Source organism: Abrus precatorius, unplaced genomic scaffold (genome assembly GCF_003935025.1).
Source record: "Abrus precatorius isolate BTA unplaced genomic scaffold, Abrus_2018 Scaffold2, whole genome shotgun sequence".
Taxonomy (NCBI): Eukaryota; Viridiplantae; Streptophyta; class Magnoliopsida; order Fabales; family Fabaceae; genus Abrus; species Abrus precatorius.
In genome coordinates this window covers 19,154,781-19,177,468 of record NW_020874362.1, presented here as the reverse complement: position 1 = coordinate 19,177,468, position 22,688 = coordinate 19,154,781, and the positions used below count along the sequence as shown (strand labels likewise).

Sequence of the window (22,688 nt, the reverse complement as noted above, 5' to 3'; positions counted from 1 at the left end):
ACATGCATGTAAAAAGTTAGGGAGAATAATGTCGTTAAATTCTAGGCAGCAATTATTTTTTCTTTTAGGGTAACACTAGACTTAAATCTAGAATTGAACGAGACAGTGAAAGAAGATAGGAGGATTGAACTAGATTCATAAAAGGGTATATATCAAGTATCAACAATTTTGTGAGGAAAATATGCAGGGGAAGGGGGGAGGGGAGTGTGCTAGGGCTTCAAATACTAATTGAAGAAAAGTCTTCCAATTTCAAGAGCTTGGGATTTTCATGAGTCCCCAACACCAATCAAGATTATTACGGTCAGTGTTTTAAAAACCAGACCAGCAAATTCAAGTGCTTGGACCAGAACCAACAAGGTCACTGGTCTGAGTAACCAGATCGTTAAAAACAGGTGAAAACAAAATGTGAACTGGAAAGTCTAAAGGAAGAAGAAAGAATCAAACACGGAAAAAAATAGTCATGCAAAGTGTGAAGGAACAGGTCAAAACAGAGCTAACTTTTTGTGTGAATGATCAAGGAAGAAGGGTTTCAAATCATAACTCACTGGCGTAACTAATCCCTCCTTGTCAATAAATAATATATTTATGTTATGCCCACACGTAAATTAATTTAATCATTACTAGTTCAACAAAAATTTAATCATTACTAGTTCAACAAAAATTTAACCATGGTTGATGAATAAACCTTGAACCAGTGTCTTTACCAATCCAATGACTAGTTTGTTTTATAAACATAGATCATGGCATTATAAGTGTTTTTGTTATAAGTAGAAATATAGAGGATTTAATTTAATATTTCAGAAATTAAGAATAGAAAATAACTATTTTAACAGTTAATTAGTGTATCAAGAGAGTTAGTCATTAACGGAAATATAGTTGCAAGGGATTGGATAGCATAGTAGTCAATCCCGGATAGCGGCGCGGAGCGGCCGACCTCAAAAACGCTATAGCGGCATAGCGGATAGCGGGATGGCCGCTATTTTAGGTATTATAAATATACTCATAAACTCATAAATTAAATTACACACATATATATATATATGCTTAGATGTCAATAACAAGTAACAACAAAATATAAAAATAAATTTAACTAACTAAATTTAAGTCTCTAATGCTCAGATGTTTAAAAATACTAAGTGTTCAATTCAAATACAAATATTTTAATAATTATCATCATCTTCATCTCCAAGATTTGCAATGTCCTCTTCATTTTCACTTTCATCACTACTTTTGTAAAGAACCTCCTCCTCCTCCTCCTCCTCCTCATCCTCTTCTTCAGAGTCTTCGTCATCACATTCTTCTTCTTCTTCTTCTTCTTGTACAATTTCTTTCCCTTTTCCCTTAGATTTAGATGAAGAAGCAATTGTAGTTGTCTTGGATTTTGATTTAGCTTGTTTCCTAGTATAGGTTATAGGCTCACTAGCCCCAATTGCATTAGCAACAGCTCCCCAAGTCAAGTTATCATCATCAAACACTAATTCATCTACAGCATCTTCATCATCTCCAGCTATTCCTTCTAGCAACCAATTATTACTATCATCAACATCCTTTAAGATAATAGGATCCACCACGTCAGAACACTCAAAACGTTCATTAAGAGCTTGGTTATATTTAATAAAAACCAAGTCTTGTAACCTTTGATGCTCAAGTCTGCTTCTCTTTTTAGAATGAATATATTTTACCATAAAAAAAAAATATTAAATTTTCACTTTTCATAAAAGAACTTTAAATTGAGGATTCAGATATTTACTTACGTGCTCAAAAGTACTCCAATTTCGTTCACATCCAGATGAACTACAAGTCAAACTCAACACTCTAATAGCAATATTTTGTAAATGTGGTGTACGTACTCCATAATTCTTCCACCATTCAGCTGCAAGTTATGCATCAACTTATTAACCTTTTGTGTTATATCTACATAATTACATTACAATAAAAAAATTAAACAAATCTCTTACCAGGAGCCATTGTAGCCCTTTGTCTTTTTGCTCCACTTAAACCAAAGAGACCTTCAGCTCTTCTATATGTTGACAATTGAACTGTAGCATTGTCTACATCATCTTCACTTGTACATAGCCTCTCAATACATTTATACAAGCCTTCCACAACTTCAGGATCATTCTCAATTTGTTTATTGCTATAAAAAAATTGAGGATTCAGATAATAACCTGCAGCATGTAATGGATGATGAAGTTGACACTCCCATCTTCTATCAATTATAGCAAAAATCTCCTTATATTTGTCTACATTTCCTTTGAATGCATTTTGAATGCTTTCTTTAGCTCTATCAATTGCCTCATATATATAACCCATTGCAGGCTTTCTTTCATTATCAACAAGTCTCAAAACTTGCACAAGTGGCCCCATAGCCTTAAGACAGAAAACCACATCATTCCAAAAAGAAGGCATAAGTACAGTGTCTGTTGCCCTTTTTCCTTTAGCTTCTTTGGCTGTTTTGGACTTTAACCACTCATCGGAAGTGAACATTTTTCTAAGGTTGTTTTTTTTATTATGCAACCTTTGTAATGTGAGGAATGTTGTGGCAAACCTTGTCACTCCATATCTAACCAATTCAGCTTTATTGGTGAACTTCCTCATAATATTCAAAGTCAATGAATGATTATAAATAAAACCCACAAAAGTAACTCCCCTTTGGATTGTTCTCTTGACTCTAGGTATTTTTCCAATGTCTTCTAATATCAAGTCAATACAGTGTGCAGCGCATGGAGTCCAAAACAAATGTGGTCTTTTAGCTTGCAACAACTTACCTAAAATTAAATTGCATAGTCTAAAATTAGAAACTAATAAAATAATTAATAACTGAAATTAATATAGGGAGTTAAGAATAATTCTTACCGGCTAATACATAATTACTTCCATTATCAGTAACTACTTGCACAACATTTTTCTCTCCAATCTCTTCAACAAAGCTATCCAAGAGCTCAAACAACTTTTCTCCAGTTTTCATATAAGCAGATGCATCAATGCTCTTTACAAACATAGAACCAATTGGACAATTTACTAAGAAATTGATCAATGTTCTATTTTTTTTATCCGTCTACGCATCTGACATAATTGAACATCCACATTTTTCTCTTTCTTCTTCACGACTTTTCAACATTTCCTTTGTATACTCTAACTCCTTTTTAAGAAGAGGAACTCTACACTCATGATAACTAGGAGGCTTTAGATGTGGACCATAGTTTCCAATAACTTCAACCATTAATTTGAAACTTTTTGAGCGCACAACGTTGAAAGCAATTCCATTCCTACAAAGGAATCGCTCTATGTATTGAACTGTTCTTGCTCTTGCCTCTTTGACATAAGCATCATTTATACTTGTTTGTCTTTTTGATTTTGCTAATTTGATGCTTGTTTCTGGACTCTTTAACCATAATAAATCCAATGGGCCCTTGACATTTTTTCCTTTTTTGGTGGCATTACAACCACTAACATAAACTGATGCAACACTTGAGGTTGCAGGTCGTTTTCCACTACGAATATTTTGAATTTCTTGCACCTCTTCTTCATCATCATCATCTTCATCATGCTGAAGTAAATATACCTCTTTTTCAATTCTCTTCTTCTCATGAGCTGCTATTAGTGTTTCTTTTATTTCTTTGGGAATCCTTGGACACTTATCAACATCTCCCTTCACTCCCATTTGGTGCCTCTTTGCTCGGGTAATACCGTCTGTAGTCGTTTTTCCACAAAAGTCACAAGTAACAGACTTTTTATTATTTATGTCTTTCAAACTATTCCATTGCCAACCTATATCCAAATTATTTCCTGAAGGCTTCACTAATGCACAGGATGAAATTGAAACAGAGCCGGTTCCTTGTGACAGATTGGGAGGAGTAGCCATTACTTCTTTAAGCTTTGAAATTTCGAACAGAAAATAATAGAAGAATCAAAACAGAGAAGAGAAAAAAAAAACAGAGAAAAATATAGGAAAAAAAAATGTTCAGTACCGGAAAGTTCGCCGGAAGTCTGCCGGAGTTGAAGATGACCGGAAAGTTGTGCTGACCTTGAAGAAGATGAGAAGAGATGAAGAAAATGACTCAAAATAATTTGGGTCACCTTAGAAGCTTGCCGGAGACGAAGAAGATGACCGGAAAATCAAGTGGAAGTCTCGCCGGAAAAACAGAGCACAGCGAACAGAGGATGACCAGAAAACCGAGAACAGAGGAGAGAGAACGAGAACAGAGGAGAGAGAATCGAGAACAAAGGAGAGAGAACCGACGGGAGAAGAGAGGAGAGCAGACTGATGGAGGCTAGGGTTGAAGAAGATGATTCAGAAAAATAAGGGGGGGTCGAAATTCCAAAATTGCCCCCCCTTAAAGGGCCCTAACGGTAAAAGATGAGGGGCAAAAAGGGGAAACGCGCGAGAATGAGATAGCGGCCGCTCCAGCCGCTATTTTCGATGTTTTCCGCCGCGAATCGCGGCGCGACAGCCGCTACTGCGAAACGCGACGCGACGGCGCCCCGCTCCGCCGCGATTGCGGCCGCTATTTCCGCTATTGACTACTATGTTGGATAGTATAAAAAGACCCCTCCTTAATCATTTGAGGATATTATAAATGAAATTCAGTATTGTGTTCCTTTCCTATTTCCTTGTGATTGGAGAGTAAGTCTGAGAGGGATTTCCAATTTCTTCTTTGACAGTGCTGAGAATATTTGTATTTCCATATTTACCTTCTTTCCTTTTATATAGAAATCTAATTGATTATGTAAATAATGTAATTAGGATTCTGCTGTAATTACCTAGTCAATCCCTATAATCAAGGGATCTAGTTTTGTACAGATTTCTCTTATAAGAACCTCTGAATCACAAGAAAGAATACACAGTTTTTACCCTAATTATTTTTCTGTCTCAAGTGACAGTTTTTTCTATCCCTCACATACAGCAGGAAAGTAAAATGAAAATAACAAAAGATTGAGTGTCACATACTGTTTTCTTACGGTGTCTCAAAATTTGAATAAAGATTGAAATTCTATGGTTGATACAAATAAGAATTTAGAATAAAACACTTCAAGTTCCATATAAACCTTGAAGCAACATTCTTATATCAGGAAAACCAGTAGGAAAGAAATTCTGAAAAATTAATCAACATAGAATGCTTGCAAGTAAAATAGCATAAGATGACACACAAACCCTCGATTATCATAAGTTGTCTATTTATATATAGTTTGTTTTGAATCTGCTTCAAGCAGGCCTTCTGATGAAATTTTAATAAAAAAAGTTTGAAGGAAATAAGTAACATCTTGTAAGCTGTAAATAAACAAATCTAATCCAAAGTAACTTTTATTCAGACTAGCATACAGTCTACTAAAGCAGAAGATTGAATATCCTCATAAAATAAAATTAAAAGAAAAATCAAGGGAAAAACTCCTAAATTCAGTAATTTAACCATCTCTTTACATATCCAGCCAGTTATCCAGTAAAGACACTCATATTAATTAACCATTATCTATAAATACCATAATGAAGCCATGAAAAGTACTTTGTCCAATAAAAGATGCCAAAGCAAGTGGCTGGACTCAATGTACTATGTTTGCACTATTATCATTGAAAGTGACGAACATAAGTCATACAAGTACCATCTCAATAAAGTCCTAAAGTAAACAAGGCTTCTTCTAGTAATAAAGAGCTTGAGGTTTGCATTAAGTCATTCTACACAGATCTGACATGAGGCATACCTTCAAGTGTTGTAGTTGAGAAGTATAGACACGTTTTGAATATTCAAACAATAGCTGGCCAAGGGCATCAGTGTGGGGTGGCAGAGCAGCACCAAGTCCGGCCATCCAACCATCCATAATTGCAGTTGAAAGAAGTTCCAACTGACCAGTTGATCCACCCGAAGCATCATCTCCAGTTAAAGATAGAAACTCAAAATTCTCTGCAAGCCAGGATCTAATTTGGCGCTGCAGCTCACCTGCTGGAGTATGTACAAAAAGTGCAGCAAGAGCCTTGTTGCCAATTGCAAAACTTTTGGCCTCCTCAGTTATTTCCCTAAGCTTTCCACCAGTTACCTGTTGCCTCCAGATGTCCTGTACAGTTTATTTTAAAATGCAAAGAGAATAAGGAAAAAGGAAGAATCTACATGTAACCCAGGTTCAAACAATGAAAGGTTGTAGTCAGGTATGTGCCAGAAAAGAAATTAAGACACAAAAGCAACAGAAAAACTAAAAGAATGAATATGTTCAAGTTTAGTAAATGTTAACTTGCTCAGCCTTCATTCCTCAAAAAGTTATCAGTCATTTAGCCAACAATACAAGATGGGGCACCAAGAAATGGTAAATGGTAAATGTAAAAGCATTTATAAAGCTCAAAGATTTCAAAGAATTCACAGGAGAAACTACAATTTCCTCCCTTGACTGTTAATTAATAATTATAATATAATAGGTATTAGCAGCTACCTGATCAATCCCACGAATCTTCAACACTACAGATGAAAATTTGGATTTCTTCTCTGGCTTTAGATTCACTTTAAATCCCTGGATCTGCTCATCCACATATTGCACAAGAGATCTACCGGGACTACTCCCTCGGCTGGAACTTCTACTGCGCCCAGTATTAGCCTTCTCAAGAAAGCACTCAACTGGCAAAACCTTCCAATTCAATGTGCAAGACTTACAAAATCAACAAAATGTATGCCACTATACTCAATAAAACACTACAAAATACACAGCAAAAACCTTATTAGAACTTCTGTTCTTTCGAAAAAGAAAAAATTAATAACCTCTACTGTTTCTACCTTAATTGATTGCAACTCTGGGGATCTTGCAAGCAAAGATCTTATATATAGAATCCTAACACGGGAAACAAGCATTGTGTCCATCACTCGTTTTGGTTCCATCTTTCTGATAAAAGAGAAAACAGAATCCCTAATTTCAGCAAGTATCTCATGTTCTCTAGAGGCACCAGCTTTGATGACAGCAGCAAGAACCTACAACAATTTTGAGATATGCTCATAAAAATATAGCCCAAAATGAATACCTACATGGTGTCTATATGGGAATTGATGATGACATGTTATTGAGATGCAAAGCAATCAAGATCACAGAATTGATCTCTTTACCTGACATTTGTTATGGACAAAATTGTATGTACAACCTCTCTTGGATGCACAGTACATGATTGTTAGAATCAAGGAGTTATAGAATGGGACCAATTCCCATGGTAAATATTCTAGTAAATATAAAAATTAGAAAAGCACAATTATAAGGATTAGCAGTTATTATTTTAAACACACATGGTCAAATATTGCCCTAATTTTGTGGTGAGCTTAGGTCTCACTGTCTACAATAGGAGGGTCAGAACCCTTCAATCAGCCTATATCAGAATTCTGTTAGTCAGCATCAGCGCATGCAGAAATCACAGGCTTCTCTCCAGGCTTTAGTGCTCTCCCACACATCTGCACATGAGAGTGTGAGGGCTGATTCTTGACCTCTGGTTTCCTTCACTGGCAGCACAGTTTCCAGTCTATTTCTCTGGTGTGCATCGCCTCAAGCACGGGTACGGCAGTTTCCATGGAATACCGGTACCAGGTGCATACCAGGTATGCCTGGGTACGTACCAGGTTCATACCCAAAAAAATTTGGAAAAAAAAAATGGGGTACGCAAAGTGGGTACGGCTTAGGTGCAGGAAGTGGGATTTTGGACCAAACTTTTTGGGTTTTTTTTTTGGCCCAAAAATCTGATACAGTTGTCTCTTTCTCCCTTCCAGCTCCCACATACCCGTATTACCTCCAGCCTCCACATACCCACAGGCTACAGGCTGCTGCTTTTCTCCTCCCATCTCAAACCTCAACCATCAGCCCTCACCGGCGAGCTGCAACAGGCGACAGCAGTGGTAAGTCTGGCGACCATCTCTGACAATGGCAAGCAACGAACAGCAGCTCAATCTCTGCTCCAAGGTAAGTCTCCCATCTGAGATCTCGTGTTGGGTTTGGGGTCCAAAGTCTAAACATTTGTGCATTTTAGGGACATTGAAATTGATCTAAATTCTGAAATAAATTAGTGATTCAAGTTTAGTAATTTATTCTATAATAGATCCAATCACAACATTCTAGTAGTGGGTTTGGTAGTAGTTTTGGGACATCTTTGTGTGCTAAAATTATATATATATATATATATATATATATATATATATATAAAATTTGTGTGCTTTTATTTTTATATAATTTTTTCATATTTTATTTTGTATAATTTTACATGTGTGTGTGTGTATATACCCTATTTTTTCTTAAAATGTCGTATCCCGTACCCGGTACCGTACTAGTATCCATGCAAAGTTGTGCATCTCTAACAATGTTATCAAATCACAGATGGTGGCTCATGGCGGAAACCAAAAAGACTGCCATAAAGTTATGGCGGCTGCCATGGCGATTTATGGCAGATATAATAAAATATATAAAAAATATTATAAGTCATAGAAATTTAATATAAATGCTCAAGAAATTCTCGAGATTACATCATCATCATCATTCCAAGTAACAGTGTAAAAGAGAAAAACACTGCAGCATGGACGTTATATTAAACAAAAAATGCTAAATGGAGCTTGAACAACAAAACAGAGGATGAATAGCAAAATAGAAAGCAAGAATGATCAGTGAATAGTAAATAGAGCTCAAACAAAAAAGCAAAATAGATGCCGGAAAAGCTTATTTCTCCGGTAAACAGAAAAGCGGAGGAAACGCTGGAAAAAAAAAACTGATTTTTCCAGCGAAATGGAGTGAGTGAGTGAGTTGGTGAGGATGGGAGAAAGTGCTACGTTGAGGTTTCAACTCTTCGTGCAGAGAGGAAGAGTGTGGAGGAAGATGAAATATATGTTTTATTGAGGGTAAATGACCTTTCTACCCTTAAAAATAATAAGGGTGCGTTTTAAAAAAACAGAAAAGGGTTTCTTCCTTTCCCCAGAATAAAAAACCCAAGCAGCCCAGCTGAACAGAAGAAAAAGAGATCTCAATAGAGAGCAAAGAGAGAAATCTCAGCAGAGCAGAGAGAGATCAGCAGAGAGGAGAGAGAGACTGCACAGAGAGAGATCAGCAGAGGAGAGAGAGAGAGATTGTAGTGAGAGAGAGAGTGAGATCGTGGGGAGAAGAGAGGAAAAAACCTTTAGTTTAGAGTTGGGTTGTCTAGACCAGGTCGGGTTACTAGCCCAAACTTGCAGAAAAAAACCCATTTTTCTATAAAAAATGCCATATTTCCACCATAGTGCTGCCACAACATTTCGCCACGCCACACCATACCTGTAATGAGGTCCCTCAAAACCACCACGCCATTCCGCCATGGCACCGTCATAACCGTTTTTTAACAACACTGATCTCTAATGGCAGAAAGCAAACCAACAGCAAGTGAATGATGCAACTCTGGTGGTGACAGACAGAAAACAAACAAGTGGCCCTATTTGTATTTACTATTGCAAGACCTCCTTTTAAGAGAACCCAGGACATGGTACAGTGAATTTAGTACATGGTACACACGATCATCGAGTGAATTTTGTAACTAAGGACAATGATAACTGAACACAAGATTAATGGCTCTTACTGTTGGAACTGGTTCAACTCAGTTCTGATTTACCTTAAGTATTGAGAAGGATGATCATCTCACTACTCACTGATGACCCTCCTACAGATCATACAAAGGAAGCTTGGTAGAAGAATATTCCTGATTTTTTATTTTTTATTTTTTATTTTTTATTTTTTTCAGATTCAAAATTCCATCAGTAATAAGATAATTGGCTTAATCAATCACTGAGTATGAGTTTGTAGGAATCATTCAGTGACAACTCAAACTTGTGTTTGGGCATACCAAAAAATGGCTCTATATTGTTGATTTCATGGAGGGCTTTATGAGAGGTTTTGGAACTTGATGAAATTTTGTACTGTTTGGATGAAGTACTACATTAGAGCATGGTTCAGCGAGGCTTGTTCTTGGGCTGTGGTATTATACTCTTTTTAGAGGTACAAGGATGAAGATGGAAATGTAAGCTTTTAATTATGGGGGAGGGTAAGATTGACTAGGATTTTTAAATGAGGTAAACAAGACATTTTACCCATATATTGTACAGCTGCCAACACCTTACAATCAACAAAGACTGGTGTCATGTCCCATACAAGAGGCAGTGTAATATGAGCTCTAACACTGGGGTGAGTGTTAGGAAGAGGTCCCCAATTATGCACGTCTATGAAAGGAGAAATAAGAGGGATGCTGGGAATACTAACTGTATGTAGGTGGTGATGCTATAGCTGAAAATAACAGTTAGCTATGTTGTAACTGAAAATAACAGCTCGTAACAGAATAAGCACAGGTTATACATAGGAGCAAGAGCAAGTTAGCACAATAAGGGAAGTTTTATGTACTCAGTTGAGATAGGAGAGACAGGCCTCTAGAAGAGCCAATTCAGTGCATCCATTTACTCTAATTCTCTCCCACATTGGCAGTGGTTAGCACTGTTCTCATTCAATAATATCAATTCCTTCTTTGACACTGATATCAGCTCTAACGGTGAGTGTAATTTCCCCAAAGCTTTTAAATGCATTCAAGTCTGTCACTGATTACCAGTGAATAATTAGAAAGAGGTTAGATTAAATTTAGGAGTATACTGAAATGTTGAATTTTGCATGTATGATCTGGATTTAGACATTCTTCCCCTGAAAAGCTCAATAAAAAAAAATAACATCCACATATATTACAATAAAGCTGTTTTCAGTAAACTGAATCATGAATATATCACTTGTACATACCAGCATCAAAAGCTTGTTTGCACCATCAGAAATAGCAGCATGCCCTTCGTATTGATCTGGATCAAAGTCATTTAGAGCAGCAGTAAGATATTCACCTGCAGGGGTACTCTTAATTATTTCAGATCCAGTTTTAACTACAGCAACTGTGCCATCATTCTTATCAGTGGCCAGTGGTGAAGGAAGAACATCCATAGAACGAGAACTTGTATAGTTGCTGGTGCCATTCCTATTTCAAGCAAATGAGAATAAAGCCAAAATTCATATGCTTGAAAATAAAGCAAAACTGAAAAACATACAAGAAATAGAATAAACTGTACCTTCCAATATCTCGAGGCTGAACATTACCTGATCCGCAAGATAATGGACTCGACAACTGAAAATAAGCATCAATTTTAGAGAGCCAGAAATACAGCAGAGTGGCATAATTATCAATATAAACAAATTATTAGTACAATACTGTTTGAATGTGTTATCAATGATAACATGTTTGTATTACTATATGTTGCTGAATTCGTGATTGATTAAAAGAAAGCAAACAATGGTAGAACATAAGAGAGCATCTATGGTTGGAGCATGACAATGGAAGCCAGTATACAAATCAAAAGTTCTTAACAATCAAGCATTACTTATGTGCAATACAGAAACATTTAGTTCTTTTCTGACACAAGCACAGTCATCAGAAGAAAAATATAACTGGGCTGCCAAATTCAGTGTAACTTATTTTAATAAAATACAAAGCTTGAAAAATAAAACTTAAAACAGAAGTGTGAAATTTAAAAGGGTTGATAACAATACTTCCTTTTATATATAATACTTCATAATGATTGTATCCAATTAATCTGGTTAGTTTTGAAACTTCCCTACCTGGGGTGATCCAGCCATAGACGCTTTCTGAGTTAATCTATCAAACAATTTCTCATTTTCCTCATGCAACCTCTGCAGGCCATCCAATATCAAATTGAGATCCTCACCAGAATAATTACAACAATAGTAAGCTTAACAAATTTAAATACAGATAAAGAATTAAACAAATTAATATTTAGAATTTACAGCATGGCAATGTTTTAGACTTAATTTAATTATTTCTTACAAACATTATGGTCCATCCGCACAGAGCATCAACAGTAATGCTTTTTATGAAAAGTTTTACTCAGGTAAATAAAAATTACAGAAAAACCAAAAGAAATAACCATATATAAATAGGAAACAACAATTAGAAGACTGTGACAATAACACACAATTGTCAAGTGTAGCAGACCTCAATCAGAGCATCACGTTTCTTGAGCTCCTCTTCTAGTTTTTTGGTTACTGCAGAAGAGTCCATGCCATCTCCAGTAGGTCCAGAATTGGATAAAGCAGCAAACTTTGGCATTGACCCAGTTTCACTAGATTTAATAGCTTCATTGAGCTGAGTTTCAAGGGTTTTAATTTCAGCCTGTACCAGAGGAAAAACAGAGAACACATGAATTACTGGCAAGCATGAAGAAAGATGGCATACATCACTACCTTTAGGACAAAATTTATTTGCACTAATATCAGAAAATTTAGCAAAGGGTGTAATTAATTGTGTTCAAACTCCTCAATAATGAAACAAATAAGAGTGCAGTGACCCAAATTGTGGTGAAGTTTTGTTCCAACAGCTTTGTGCTAGAAAGGCCATCAGGACACACATAAATGTGATAATATATAGCACCCGATCGCACACAATAAAATCAATAGCACAGGCAGCATTAAATAGGATGTATGAAGTCCAAAACACCAGAGGGGAGAACGAGCAAGATAAAAATGTAATAAGAATTTACAGGTAAGAAGCAATTGTGAAGAATTTTTGGCTCAATTATAGTTGATAAATGTGAGGTCAAGCATCCCAGCAAAGAAAAATGATTAACATTCATTGTACTTAAGAAGTTATATGTAAGGCCATTATAACATTCAAACGGGAAATTGGACTTGTATACCATCAAGAGGTCCTTATGAACACTAACACAAACTAGCATACGATAGGACCAACCTGCAAACTTTGGATGGTTGAATCTTGCTGTTCTATCTGCAATTTTTTATCTTGCTCTGTCCGTAAAAGTTGAGCAACTTGATTTCTAAGCTGAGTATTTTGTTCTGTCTCTATCTTATGTTTATCTGACAGCAAAACATGCTCCAACTGCAACAAATAAAAACAACAATGTAATACACTAACAAGCCTGAAGCCTTTGTATTCAAAGCTATCAACCAAGTGTTAATAGCACAGTACAATGACAATGGATTAGCATAACCCAAGCATGCCATATTTTGAAAATACAATTGTCAAACTACCAAGTAACTTGTCATTGCATAGAACTGGAAAACTATGCCAAGCAAATTCAAACACCAAACCTTTAAATCAGTCTGTAATGCAGAAGAAATTTTCCATGCCTTCTGCACTTCATTGAAGAGTAGAACACACTGATCATTTGCATCTTTAAGTTCCTGCTTAAGTTCCAGAACCTCTTGCTTTAGACCAAGAATTTCTTTTTCCTTCTCATATAACTCCTTTCGCGCATCATTTGCCTATTAGAAAGACATAGGAAACACAATACATGATATAAATAGAAAATTTGTAATTATTAACTTAGTTTGCACTCAACATCATTCTATTCACATACAATTTTATTCAATGTAATATATAATAATGATTTCACAATTATTCCAACAAAAATTCACATCGATGAGTAAAAATAGGAATGGGAACTTACAACATCTCTCCACTTCTTAATTGTATCTCGGTTTCCAAGGCTGAATACAGAATTTCGAGCTCTAGCAGAGAAATTGAGAGATGACAAAGTCTCAGATAAATTTGAAACACTTGGACACACATTCACAATCATCAGAGTTTTTGAACTCCCACCTACAAACATCAAAGAACACTAACTGAAAAATTAGATCCTGTGCCAGAAAAATGATCATAAAAAACAGTCCCAAATCATGATGAATCACAAAACAATTTCTATAATTGCATGGGCAGTCAATTTACTGAATAGAAAATGAAAAGCAAGAATAACCATAAAATCAAGGGTAATTTTTTTATTTTTTTTTGTACAGAGTGCACGTAAATTCTTCATGTACCAATGACAAGACTTAAAGAAATGAGAACAGCATTTTACAAGCACAGTGGCATAATTTTACTCTGGGTGTTCTGGAGGATACATTTACCCAGGAAAGTTACTTTTGCAGGCAATACTGAATACAAATGTGGTGCATACAATCATCTTGTTGATGTCAAATAGACAAAGAATAACTTGATATATTTTAAGTGAAGAATTTCATTAAGAAATAGGGGAATACAAGTGGAAAAGAGGATAATAAGTCCTCAATAGAATAAAAGAAAACCAAATAACAGGGAGCAAAAGGCATCAATGTAACAAGACCACCCAATCCCTCAATAATGATAGAAAAATAGGCAAAGAATACAAGGGCAATAATGTCATCTTGGAAACTTATGAAAAAGAAATCCAAATCGAATGAAGTTAAAATCAGACCTAAGCTTCATAAGAACCCAATGGATTGCTATTAACAACAATGCCACCAGAAAACATCAATGAATTAGAGTAATAGGCAAAGAGTATCTAAGTATTTGACATGATTGCACACTAACAAGAAAAAAGCACATCCAACTTGTAAAATCTCATTAGCATCTTGTGGGAAACAACCTTGTCAATGTTACATCAACATTTCATTAGGTTCAACAACTCAAAGACCAAGTACAGGTAGATGCACACCATAAGTGAAAAGATAAAAAAGAGGGAATAGAAAATCAATACCAAGTGAATCTGTAAGCAGTTTTGTTAACATCGAATTTTCGTAAGGAATAATATCCTTCTTTGATGTTAAAGAAGATAAAACATCTCCCAACCTGCATATTCATTTTTAAAATGCAACAAGTTAGACAATAAATTTTCTAATGCACCACCATTCTTTTCACTAAACTTGCCCAAAATTTCAATATGAACAGAAAAGAAATTTATATATTTGACTAGAAAATCACCCCACAGATCTACATATGACAAAGAGTTAGGGAGAATCTATTTACATTTCCACTTTGTGGACATCAGTATTATTTACTTATTTATGCATGGTTTAATGCAGTACACACAGAACAGGTCTGGGTTCAAGTATGACACTTTGTAGTTCGTTCAATTCTCCATGCATGTCAGCAGACATAGCAAATGCACTATTTAAATCAAAGTAAGCAGAGATCACATCAGTACACTGAATGGGACTGGTTGCAATTACTGACACTTATAATTCTCAATACATGTGAGTAGACTGTGTATGCACTATTTACATCACCAAGCATAGAGGCACTATGGTTGTCCCGCTATCTTCCTTGCAGATAAAAGATTAATTAGAAAATATCTCTTCTTTCAATGGGAATCACCATTGTTGAACAATCTGGAGAATAAATGTGCAACATTGGAGTCATAAAATCCAGTTTGCAGTTGATAGGAGAACCATGGAAGTACATAACACAGTGACACCAACAAAAAGCATATCCCTTAACTTAAAAGTGTATCAAGTATCAACCTCTCTATTCATACATGTTGATTCTTCAAAACATTAATTACTAAACTAAAGCCTACAGAAAGTATTCAACGCATGCAACTGCTCTTTGTTTCTGATCAGCACATAATGTGTGGGCCCCTATCCAATCCATGTCTACTAGCAAAAGAAAAAAGAGAAAAGGGCCAGAAATGGGAATATGAATTCAGATTAAGAAGTAGAAGATCTACAAGAATGGGCAGCCACCATGACAAGGTTGGTGACAGAGAGGTTGGGGTCATGAAAGAAACCTGATTATGGAGGTGGAAGAACAATCAAGGGAGAGGAAAATTGGCTGATGCCATTAGGGACAGGGAAAGCAATTTATTTTTTCAGTAGTCTTTCTTTCCTTATCAGTCCTTATATTTCTCTTTTGCTACATTCTGTAACAAGGTCCAGGAGCTTGTTCCTTGTTTCATCTCACAATATCTTGGTAAAATACTAGATTCAATCAGTTATTTATTTTTTATTATTTTTATTTATTATATTCCATTTTACATACTATTTAGTATACTCTGTTTCTATTGCTTATAAATTATCAAAAAAACTGCCTAATATCAGTGTAACAAAAAAGAAAGAAAAAGATTCAGAAAAAATTAAAAGAAAATACAATTTCAGATAAAATAGGGTGTCTTTGTACAGTCTTGTTTATCTGTGCATTGAGTCCTCTGCAGCTCCAATAAGAAGCATTTGCCATAATTTTTAGACTCCATGCAATCTTTGAGCAGACCTCCTGCATGCACCATGCATTTTGACTCCTCCATTCAAAACTTCCGTATGGTTGAAAAAAACTAAAACTTATGGCTTAACCAGTACTCAAGACTTGAAGAGACACTCTTCACCCCTAATCAATTTTTCTCACATGTTGCAACTCTATTTGGATTGTGTTATGCGACATTGGAAATATAAGACCCAGTTGTTGTTGTAGATAGGGGAATTAGGAAGTTAGACAACACAATATACATTAAAGTGTTGTGCCCAAACACCATAAGTTAAACACAAACCCACATTCAGTATTAGGAGATTTAAGTATTGAAACATTTCTTCCCCAAGCAGAAACAGAGATAACAATCCAGTTGCCTAACTCAGTAACATTTGCAACAAGTAATGAAAACTTATAAACCATAAAATCTAGGATATCAGAAAATACTTCAAATGCACTGACACCTTAAAGACATGGGTGGACAAACACCTGGCCAACTATTATGCAAATTAAGCAAATACAGATAAAGTTGTTCACAAAGAAAACAATAATGCATTAAAATTACTTACGCTGAAAGTGACTTCATAACGTGCAGCAAATCTGTGACATGCTCACCACTAGCATCTTCTGTTATCATACCTTCACTTCCAGCCAAGTCAACCAGATAGAGTTTACTATATGAGTTTTCGCCAGTGATCACATTGTTATAAAATATATGTACGACGACAATCCTGACAAAGCAAGGTACGAAATCAACAGAGCTGAATTAGCCTATAGTTGCCTAAGAATATCTGGCAGCTCATGCAAGGAAATATCAAAATAGTAACGTATACAATAAAAAAAAACTTCTAAGAACTTCTTTCTAATAGAATATCACCGTGACATATTTAACAGAACAAGTTGTTAACATTGTTTCCAGTACAAATCTTCAAAAATAGGAAACAAAGTGAAAGCAAGGTGGCATTTTTGTAATTATTAGTGAAAACAAAAAGTGAACACACACACAAACACACCATGGTAGATTACATCCCACAAAACAATCTTTCATTTGTGCATTGATCTGCACAGCCATATTGGCAAAAGTATGCTATCAAATGAAGTTTATCATGCAAATTATATAAGACAAATAAAACAAGTGTAACATAACTGTATAATATAGGCAGAGAATTTAGACCGTACAAATGAGATACATTATTCTTTAATAAATCATTTCCCCGACTCTGCAATGCAGTTTTTAAAACTGCAGAAAACTCGAGAGGGTTATCGACTTTTTCCTGCACCAGTTCTATGAAACATTCAGGTGATCCCAAGCAGAGTTTAGGCATGCTTTTCCCTGACTCCAAAAGTAAATCCCTAGTCTGAAAGCACATACAAGGAAACAATATGAAAATCTTAATAATCCTAAGTGAACAGAAAATCAGGATGCAAACCAGAAATACAATAGGAAAGGTGTACATTTTGTAAGTGAAGACAGAAAGAAACCTGTTCATTATACAACTCACAAACTGTAACACAGAATTTATATTGCGAAGTAGAGGTTGTATCCAAATTGGCTAAATCAAACAACTCCTCAAAACAGCGAGCATATAACCCCCGGTCATAGCTTGATCCTTCCTGAGAGTAATGAATGAACATCAAAGAAGCAATTGATAAGGACAATCATCATTGAATCAAGACAAAACAAGAACATGTAAAAATAATTAAACCATAGGGTAGCCACTTAATCTTCAATTGTTAAACAAAATTGAGTTTGAGACCCTCTTCCAAGTGCCAAGTCCTTTTTGTTTTATTTTATTTTATTTGTGAGAGAAAAAGTGATTTGTGTGTGTACACAGAGACAGCGAAAGAAAGAAGGAGCAACCATAGTATGTGTCTTTCCAGAATGGGTTTGTCCATATGCAAATATGGAAACGTTATATCCATCCAAAGCTGACTGCACTAGTGGTTGAACATCACTGAATAATTCAGCTGCAAACATAATAAGGGAAAGATAAGTAATCTACAAATCAAAGACCAATTTGAACTCAAGAAAAATAGTAAGGAAGAATAAAACCATTTTACCTTGACCAACATGAGGTCCATAAACTCGGTCAAATTCAAAATCTTTCTTGGCATTAGACAAGGATTCATCACCAGTGCTAACACGAATAGTATAATCATCTGGAAATTCAACAACTGAAGGACCTTCATCATCAAATAATGGCCTTGTCCGGCAGAATAATCGTATGTTTCCTGCAAATATCAATTGCCGGATATATGTTTTCAGCTCAGAAAAGCTTATGTATGAATATGCTTAGATAATAGGAATGTTGCTTATCCAACTAGTTTCAGTTCCAGTTACTGCATAAAGAGTGTATTTGAGAGACCAAAAGATAAAGTGAATATGAAGAACCAACCCAATACGAGAGGAAAATTTACACATAGCAGTTACCTTTAGATGTCAATAAATCATTGAATAATCTTCTTTTCTCATTGATCACTGGAGATATTCTTGCTTCCGTTTCAAGTGCAACTTGATCTGAAATTCACAAGTAGACCACAAATTTCAAAATTTAGTGACAGAAAACCAACAGTACAGCAACATAACACATAATAATACGAATATAAAAAAATAGTTTACCAAACTTTGGAATGGGGCAACCTCCCTTTCCCCTAAACTTTTTGTAGCAGAAACAAAAATAAAAGATAAAATTTTTCATAACTTTATTTACTTCAAGAAAATCAATGCTAAAACTGCTACATTTATTGTGATACAGATCAAAATTTTACTAACAGTATGAAAACATGAATCATGAGTTTAAAGGTTGAGTCTCTTTTTGTCACATTTTATCTTAACAGATGAGTCTCATTTTGTTGCTGTGATTAAGTATGTCAATCAAGCAAAAGAATTTACAGGGCAAGTATTCCAACACCCTGTGCTTATATAAGCATGAGCCAAGAGACAAGATAAATTAGTTTCTTACCTAGCTTGCGGGTTTTCTCTGCAAGAACACCAAGATATCGTGTAACTCGATCAAGTTTTGCATTTGAATATTCTTGAAGTTCACTTGCTTCTTGTCTTAATTGCAAATAGTCTTCTCTAACAAGCTGTGCAAAATATCTGATGCGATTGTAATGACTAAATTGAAATTGCATGATCCAAATCATTAGGAGAGGATGCAATATAAAAAATAAAAGTCAACTCAAACCAGCAAGACTGACCTGTAAGAATGAGCAAGTACTTTAAAATTTTAAATAGTACAGATGCACATCCTCTAGCATCTTGATTTTTTCCTTTCTTGATAAATGGCAGCATGAAGGTAACCTAATGCCAACTACCCAAACCCCTTATCAACCCAATCAATCACAATTCAACATGCAACATCATATACTAGAAGAGTAGAATCATTTGATAACATAAGAACATAGTCATTTAGTTTATACTTGTTAGATATCATGTATGGGAAACAAACAAAACTACCACTCAAGGAATTTTCAAAAACGGGGCCGTTGGTGACTTGGTATTCTATTTCAGGTAACAAGACATCATGTTACATATATGCACTCTCGCATCTTAAGCATCTCCCCTCCCCCCCCCCCCCCCCCGCCCCTTTCTCTCTCTCTATTCCCGTTTGATCCCAAATTCTTCCTAGGCCGAATTCTTCTTGTTTACATCATATTATTCCTAAAAGCCTCGTTGACCTTAGAGCACCCAATTTTGCCTTCTTCATCACAGAATCACTAAAATCAATCAATATAGGTTGCGAACTTGCAATAGCCCTCCCAGCAATTAATCGAAGTTTACACAAGGACCATGGAAAACGCCAAATATTCATTCACTCAGATCAACGCGCTTACATTAACTGAGAAGAGCCTATAACACAAAACTCAGTAACAAAACCTATTCAGTTTCCGATGGCACGGCAGCTTAGTGCATTGAGACTCTACAAAACATTCAAACCGATCTCGCAAACCAACAATAGCTTACTTAACAACCTCAATTTACTCTCAAATTCACATGCCAAAACTCGATGCACCTTAAACAACAACGCAACAGCGGAAATGAGAGCTAAAACGTCGCCGTTGCGAACACTAACAACGAAGCAGAAACCACCTAAACTCTTTCCGAATTAAAATGAAGAAGAAAGCTAAAACGTCGCCGTTGTGAACACTAGCAATGAGCAGAAACAATCGAAGAAGAAGCTAAAGCACAGTGACAAGTGGAAATGAAAACACATTACCTTGACTTTGTCCTTCAACCGCTGAACTTTGGAGGCCATAAATTGCCTGGACTGTGGAAGAACCGATGAAGCCGAAATGGAGTACCTCCGCACCAACGGCGCACTAACTTTCCGATCGTCGTGCTCAACCACCGCCGGCGTGGACTGCGGCGGCGGCGGCGGCGGCGACTTCCACGGGTCGAAGCCGGCGACGTCCCAGCTCCACCGGTTCCTTTGCTCTGCCATTGCTTCTCACGCAATCACGTTTTGCTTTTTCTTTCTGTTCTCAGATTGAGTCTCTTCAAAATTTGAAATGATAAAGTTTTACGGAATGGAATATAAATAATTAAATGCAAATAAATAAAAGGAGCTTTATGGCTTTTATTGTTATCATTTCTCGCTGTGGCTTTTGGTTTTGGTCTTGGGCTGTGATAATGAATGGAGGGAGAAGGAGGTTTTGGTTTGAGATGGGTGAAACGGTGTCGTTTGAGAAACGGGAGAGGGAGAGAGAGTGTGTTGGGCTTTTCTGGCTCACATGATATTGTGCGCTTCTTGTTTGTTCACTCTTCGCTCTCACTCCCTTTATTGCTGTGTGTTTTTTGCTTTAGATTTTGGTTTATTTGACGGTAAGGGTTCCTTCTACTTGGCTTCACCTTGACGAAGAATTCTGCTCCCCATGCTTTCTATTTTTGTTTTCCCCTTTATAAACCCCTCGGACACGACTCATCATTCAAGGACCTTATAATATGCATTTCAGCAGAATATCTAAAAAAATTTCTGAAGTTTCTCAATTTATATTAAAATTTAAAAAATAATTATTTCTTAAGAGAGTAAAAGGAGGGTCAGCCTCCCTTTATTTAAATGAGACAGACAACTAAAACCATCGAACATTTAAAGTAAATTTAAGTTTATAGGTTCATTTTTTTATTTTTTATGCTTTTAAAATTAAATTCATTTTTAATATAATAACCTATATCTACGTATTAAATGAAAGTTCTAATTTTTAAATGACCGTATTTTAAGGGCTATCTTAGATGAGACTTTCTTTTAGGGTTATTATTTTTTATTATGTCATATGATTTTTTTATATTAAACATTTAATTATTTAATTTAATATAATTTTAATTTTTTATAATTTATTTTTAAAAAATATATTTCTTTAATTTATTTCTATTTAATATAATATTTTTATTAATAATAAAATATTCAATTTTAAAAATTTATTAAATCTTAACAAATTATACAATGTATTTTTTTATAAAAAAATATTTTATTTAAACTATATTCGTCTAATACATTATAAAAAGAAATTCATTGATTATTATTACATCTTCATTTTATATCTAAGTTATTAGTTCATTTATTTATCTCAAAACTTTCTTATTCTTTTACCTTTGACAAGGATAAATTCAAAAAGTATTATATTCATCTTGAAAAGATTTTAATTATTGATAAACATTTTCAGATTTATTTCTTTTTAGTCATGGTTTATTTTTAAAATTAAAGGTAATACAATCAATAATATATATAAATTTAACATAAATATACTAATAGTGTAAGAAATTATGTTATTATTTAATTATTAATTGTTATATGATTGAAAGATTAATTCGAGTTACAAGTAACTCAATATTACTTAAGTAGGATCTTGAATTTGAGTTGTCATATATAAAAAAATATTATATATAATAAATTGTCATAAAATTAAAAGGCATTAATTTTTTATAATTAATCTTAAAATTAAAGAATAAAACTATAACAAATGATTATTTTTTATAATTAATCTTAAAATTAAAGAATAAAACTATAACAAATGATTATATTCTTCTTTAAATACATACATGGCTTATTATATATTTGTTTTGCTTAAGTATATAAGAAATAAATAAAATTAATAAAAAATAATTGAATGTAACAAATTTATATTATAATGTAGATATACTTCTGATATTAAATGATCAAATTTGTTATTTATATGTTAAATGAATAATATATCCATTTATTAGAGGTAATGGGTAAGTGTTTTTTGGTAACATAAATTTTTTAATAAATAAAGGTGTAAAAATAATTTAACAATTATTTAAAAAAATATTTTTAATTATTTCTTTTAAATAGGGTTAGAGAAGGTAATATTTGTAATCCTTTTTTTACTGAGAATCGTAAATGTTTTACACATATATGCTAAAATTTAATTTTACAATAAATAATTACTTTTAAATTCTTAGATAACAAAGTAAAGGGTTGAGTTTTGTAAATATTTCTAAAATCCAAAAAAAAGTCATAAATAATTTGTGAAGCTCAAATAGAATATTTAGAAGAGAAATAAGGGTTTTATTTTTTAAAAAATTATTTCTAAAGCCTAAACCTACTTGAAAATTTTTCAAATTTGTTTAGGCATGATATACCATTGAATTAGGTTTTGACAGATTAATTAGGCTTAGAAAATTCATCTAATCTAGAAA

At 34.5% G+C, this 22,688-nt stretch overlaps 1 protein-coding gene across 4 annotated transcripts in view; it reads right to left on the bottom strand.

Moving 5' to 3' along the window:
- LOC113857691 (kinesin-like protein KIN-14B) overlaps positions 1–20,784 on the bottom strand; it is a 35,442-nt gene extending 14,658 nt beyond the window's left edge. The window contains exons 1-19 of one of the 4 annotated variants that reach the window (XM_027489819.1): positions 20,248–20,784; positions 18,991–19,114; positions 18,459–18,545; positions 18,089–18,259; positions 17,889–17,995; positions 17,510–17,641; positions 17,207–17,385; positions 16,597–16,758; positions 14,547–14,638; positions 13,482–13,633; positions 13,123–13,296; positions 12,764–12,910; positions 12,011–12,187; positions 11,617–11,688; positions 11,070–11,125; positions 10,753–10,978; positions 6,759–6,950; positions 6,421–6,612; positions 5,701–6,051 (exon numbers count right to left, since the gene is read on the bottom strand). In XM_027489819.1, the coding sequence (XP_027345620.1) occupies positions 5,701–6,051; positions 6,421–6,612; positions 6,759–6,950; positions 10,753–10,978; positions 11,070–11,125; positions 11,617–11,688; positions 12,011–12,187; positions 12,764–12,910; positions 13,123–13,296; positions 13,482–13,633; positions 14,547–14,638; positions 16,597–16,758; positions 17,207–17,385; positions 17,510–17,641; positions 17,889–17,995; positions 18,089–18,259; positions 18,459–18,545; positions 18,991–19,114; positions 20,248–20,472 (3,018 nt within the window). In that variant the 5' untranslated portion in view covers positions 20,473–20,784. Of the gene's footprint in view, positions 1–5,700; positions 6,052–6,420; positions 6,613–6,758; positions 6,951–10,752; positions 10,979–11,069; positions 11,126–11,616; positions 11,689–12,010; positions 12,188–12,763; positions 12,911–13,122; positions 13,297–13,481; positions 13,634–14,546; positions 14,639–16,596; positions 16,759–17,206; positions 17,386–17,509; positions 17,642–17,858; positions 17,996–18,088; positions 18,260–18,458; positions 18,546–18,990; positions 19,128–20,247 lie in introns of all 4 variants that reach the window. The other 3 variants (XM_027489820.1, XM_027489821.1, XM_027489822.1) reach the window with 3 other exon arrangements.
- Positions 20,785–22,688: the final 1,904 nt, after the last annotated feature.